The sequence below is a fragment of the Enhydra lutris genome, unplaced genomic scaffold (assembly GCF_002288905.1).
Source record: "Enhydra lutris kenyoni isolate GAN:26980312 unplaced genomic scaffold, ASM228890v2 scaffoldscaffold6, whole genome shotgun sequence".
NCBI classification, from domain to species: Eukaryota; Metazoa; Chordata; class Mammalia; order Carnivora; family Mustelidae; genus Enhydra; species Enhydra lutris.
Window position 1 is genome coordinate 21,997,403 of NW_019154090.1, and position 4,991 is coordinate 22,002,393.

General features: G+C 49.1%; 2 protein-coding genes across 4 annotated transcripts in view; one reads left to right on the top strand and one right to left on the bottom strand.

Annotated features, from left to right (window-relative positions):
* LOC111141937 (SAM and HD domain containing deoxynucleoside triphosphate triphosphohydrolase 1) overlaps positions 1–4,991 on the top strand; it is a 68,165-nt gene that overhangs the window by 58,927 nt on the left and 4,247 nt on the right. The gene's annotated exons all lie outside the window — the stretch shown is intronic.
* The window catches only part of LOC111141938 (TBC/LysM-associated domain containing 2), a 16,132-nt gene continuing 11,638 nt past the window's right edge, over positions 498–4,991 (bottom strand). For all 3 annotated transcript variants that reach the window (XM_022494815.1, XM_022494814.1, XM_022494813.1), the window contains 2 exons: positions 2,971–3,044; positions 498–894 (listed from right to left, as the gene is read on the bottom strand). In XM_022494815.1, coding sequence (XP_022350523.1) covers positions 759–894; positions 2,971–3,044 — 210 coding nt within the window. In that variant the 3' untranslated portion in view covers positions 498–758. The remainder of the gene's footprint in view (positions 895–2,970; positions 3,045–4,991) is intronic.

Genomic DNA, 4,991 nt, shown 5'->3' on the forward strand with positions numbered 1-4,991 from the left:
ATGTGTGTGTGTGTGTGTGTGTGTGTCTCCATGGAAAATTGTCTGGAAGGGTGTATATGAAAATGAAAATGTTAGGGTTTTGGGGAATGGTTGACTTTTAGGCAATTTTAATTTTTTTAAAAGTCCTCTGTTTTTTCTACAATCAACATGTATTGTATAATTTCTTTTTTTTTTAAGATTTTATTTATTTATTTGACAGAGAGAGAGAGATCACAAGTAGGCAGAGAGACAGGCGTGGGGTGGGGGTGGGGAAGCAGGCTCCTCACTGAGCAGAGAGCCTGATGCAGGGCTCGATCCCAGGACCCTGAGATCATGACCTGAGCCAAAGGCAGAGGCTAACCCACTGAGCCATCCAGGCACCCCAGTTGTGTAATTTCTAAGAAGAAATTTCAGTGGGGTGGCTGGCTGGCTCAAGTCAGTGGAACATGGGATTCTTGATCTTAGGGTCATGAGTTTGAACCCCATGCTGGACATGGAGCCTACTTTAAAAAATAAATAAATAAAAAGAAATTTCATGAGGCTCTTTGTGCTGCTCAGATGAGTTGTGAGTCCCTTTCACTCCTTCAGTCAACTCTACCGGAGAACATAGCTTGCTTGCAGGACTGTCTCGGGTCCCCAGGCCGTGAGGAGGTCTGGTCATAGCCATAGTCATCCAGGTTTCTGAGAAAATGGGCAGCCCTCTCTAAGGAGGGTCCAGAAGGCATTCATGAGCAGGTCTGAGCATTTGTTGCTTTAGGAAGCTACCCACCACGGGGTCTTCAGCTCAGGACCCAGGCCTCCAGCTCCTTGATGCAGAACTGCTCTTGTCGGGCCAGTACCTCATTATTGAAAGTTGCACAAGGGTGGCTTCCCCCACGGTACAAGTCTCCATCCAGCCACAGCCCAAACTGGCCACTAAAGAGAAGAGAAAAACCTTGGCATGACTCACTCCTGGATGTTGGTCTTCTAAGTCTACCCCATCAGCCATTGGCCTCACCACGACCACAGCACAGTTTTGCCTATTTCACCTTCCCTTAAACCAATTTATATCCAGAATTGTTGGGAACTCCACCTGTTGTTCCCCATAGGATTTGGAGCATTTTTAAAAATAGTTAATTTTTTTTTATTTTAAGATTTTATTCGTCTAGGGGCGCCTGGGTGGCTCAGTGGGTTGAAGCCTCTGCCTTCGGCTTGGGTCATGATCCTGGGGTCCTGGATCAAGGCCCGCATCGGGCTCTCTGCTCAGCAGCAAGCCTGCTTCCTCCTCTCTGCCCACTGTGATCTCTCTCTCTCTCTGTCAAATGAACAAATAAAATCTTTATTAAAAAAAAGGGGGGGGCACCTGGGTGGCTCAGTGGTTTAAAGCCTCTGCCTTCAGCTCAGGTCATGATCCCAGGGTCCTGGGATCAAGCCCCACATCGGGCTCTGTGCTCAGCAGGGAGCCTGCTTCCCGCCCTCTCTCTCTGCCTGCCTCTCTGCCTACTTATGATTTCTGTCTGTCAAATAAATAAAATTAAAAAAAAAAAAAAAAAAGGGACGCCTGGATGGCTCAGTTGGTTGAGCGGCTGCCTTCGGCTCAGGTCGTGATCCTAGCATCCTGGGATCGAGTCCCACGTTGGGCTCCTTGCTTGGCGGGGAGCCTGCTTCTCCCTCTGCCTCTGCCTGCCTCTCTGTCTGCCTGTGCTCGCTCACTCTCTCTCCCTCTGTCTCTGACAAATAAATAAATAAAATATTAAAAAAAAAAAAAAGATTTTAGGGGCGCCTGGGTGGCTCAGTGGGTTAAAGCCTCTGCCTTCGGCTCAGGTCATGATCCCAGGGCCCTGGGATCAAGCCCCAAGTTGGGCTCTCTGCTCAGTGGGGAACCTTCTTCCCTTCCTCTCTCTCTGCCTGCCTCTCGGCCTGCTTGTGATCTCTGTCTGTCAAATAAATAAATAAAATCTTTGGAAAAAAAAAGATTTTATTCATCTATTTGGCAAAGACCATCAAAGAGGGAACACAAGCAGGGAGAGTGGGAGAGGGAGAAGAAGGCTTCCCGCCAAGCAAGAACTTTCCTGCTGAGCAGGGACCAGGACCCTGGGATCATGACCTGAGCTGAAGGCAGACGCTTAACAACTGACCCACTTATCTGTCCAACACATACACACGTACACAGGTGCCCCTAAAGTTAAATGATTTTAATAAATATATACAGTGGTGCACCACTGTCCACAGTCATGTTTTAGAACATATGGAACATTTTAAAGATGGCTATGCTTAAACAAAGGAGTGACTCTTAAGGCACGGACTCAGCCCAAAACACTTCAGAAAGCATCCATTCTAATCCTCCCACTGGACAGCAAACCGGGCTGGGGCTGGGAAGCAGGTTACTGCAAATCAGCAATGGCTTGTATGTTCTGTGCCAGACTCTCTCCGTAGAGGCTCTTCAGGGCGTTTGGAGGGCAAAGAACTTGCCTGGTACTAGTCAAACACTGCTTTCATCTTTGCCCTTGAGATAAGATTTATTCTGCCTGAATCTGGGGGTCTCACCAGGAGTAAGGCTGACTTTTTCTTCCTAATGATGAGTGGTCATCTGCCCAACACATACACACGTGCACACGCACGCACGCATGCGCGCACGCTGCTTTCTTGGGCAGATGCCTGCCTTCCTCCAGTGAGTTATGCATCCTGATTTAGCTTCCCATCCCTTGACTCTAGCCTCGTCCAACCATGCAGAATGCTGTTGCCCAAATCACATGCACTCAGACTAAGCTGTCATCAACTGTAAAAACGTTGGAGGATAGTCCATGCCATCCTTTCCTCTCAGTGTTTAGAGGAGGCTTGAGGGATTTGGCTGGGGGACTAGGCAGCACCCAGGCAGTGTTGAAGGGAGAGGCCTGGACATTTACCATCAGCCTCTTCTCGGGCAACCCAGCCCAGCCTTTCCGGATGGGAGAGGGACCGGAACCCCGACTACCCGAAGACTCCAGACCCTGGGAGGACTGAGACACGGACCTGCTGCTGCCCATCATCAGTGAATCCAAGTCTCCTTTCACAAAGAAAGAGTTGCTTCCTGTCCACTTGAAGACCTGGGATGACAGGAGAAAAGCTGGGTTACTGGGTGAGGCCTGCCCTTGCAGTTTGACTCCACACCACTGGGTGGCAGTGTCGTGGAGGGAACAGAACATCCAGGCCCAAGCCCCAGCTAAGCATCAAGAAGCACCCTGGCCCCTGACAATATTTCTTTCCATTTTCCCCAGATTTCACCTCCTCTTGCCTTCCAGTCTGAGTTCCCACAAGGAAGCATCCTGCTTCCAAAGCTGGAGAGAGAAGGGGGAAGGTCCCGGTCCCGGTCAGGAGCTGGGCCCTGATTCTGCCGTGAGCTGTTTCCTCCTCTCTCCCTGGAGCCTGTCCACTTCCACACACTGCCTCATGCTCCGTTCCTGAGCAGGTCACGTGGGCCCCACCCCCAAAGACACACCCAGACTACCCCCATTTCTGTCCTGTCCATGTCCATCTCCACTCGTGCCCACCCAATCCCTGCCAGTCACTCCTCACTAGCTCACAGCCGCCTTACATGTCCCTGCTTCCAGTATCCTGCCCACAGCCCATCTCTGCTCTGATCGGATATTACCATTCCTCTGCCTAAAGCCCTCCGAGGGCTCCCCACTGCGATGGAAATACAATCCAACCCCTTAGTCTAGCTGGAAGCCCAGACTGCTCTGACCCCTGCTTTCCTCTCTGACCTCTCCTCCCCCTACTGACTGTACTTCGGCTACACCAGCCTTGCTGTCCCTGGGACACCCAAAGCTGTTCCTGCTACAGGACCTTCACACTTGCTGATCCCTCTATGAGAACGATTTTTCTCCAAATCCTGAAATGGCCCACTTCTCATCTTTCAGCCCAAATGTCCTCGCATAGAAGTTTCCTGGGTTACCCTGTCTAAAGTAGCCCTTCCTCCCAGGCCCTGTTAACTTTTCCTCAGCATTTAGCACTCTTAGAGAAGACCCTGTTCATAATGACGTGCCATTACTTGATCCACCTGTAAGCTGTCTGGATGCCCAGCAAAATTCCCAAGGCATGGTAGAATGCCTTGGTCTGTTGAATGAACAAATTATTCAAGAGTCAATTTGACCAATAAAAATACTTTTAGAGGGCCACAAAAGTATAGCATATTACTGCCTGTAATTAGCTGTTTAAAAAAATGCCATGAGGGGGCGCCTGGGTGGCTCAGTGGGTTAAAGCCTCTGCCTTGGGCTCGGGTCATGAGCCTACATTGGGCTCTCTGCTCAACAGGGAGCCTGCTTCCTCTCTCTCTGCCTGCTTCTCTGCCTACTTGTGATCTCTGTCAAATAAATAAATAAAATCTTAAAAAAAAAAATGTTATGAGCAGCCGAAAGATTTTTAGCAAGAAAATAGACTAATAAAAAAATAAGCCCTGGGGCGCCTGGGTGGCTCAGTGGGTTAAAGCCTCTGCCTTCGGCTCAGGTCATAATCCCAGGGTCCTGGGATCGAGCCCCACATCGGGCCGTCTGCTCAGCGGGGAGCCTGCTTCCTCCTCTCTCTGTCTCTGTCTGCCTCTCTGCTTACTTGTCTGTCAAATAAATAAATAAAATCTTAAAAAAAAAAAAAAAGCCCTGGGCTCACAAGAGATGAGATAATATGAACAAGTGACCATGAAAAGACAGAATCATTCAATTCCTTCTCTACTTTCACCGAAGAATGTGACTTTCCGACTTGAAGGAGTAGGATAAACATTGCTACGGAAGAAACGAAGACCCTGTTTGTGGTGCCGTTTGCAATCGCCATCAAGGAGCCACTGAGAATTCGTAAAGAACACAAGAGGTGCCAAAAAAAAGAAGATAGGCAAAGATTACCCAATTACAAAACAAAACAAAACAAAAAACAGGATTCCAACATGGGGCTGGGAAAACAGCCCCTGTTAAAATAATTCATTTCCGGCACTTGGGTAGCTCAGTTGGTTAAGCAACTGCCTTCAGCTCAGGTCATGATCCTGGAGTCCCAGGATGGAGTCC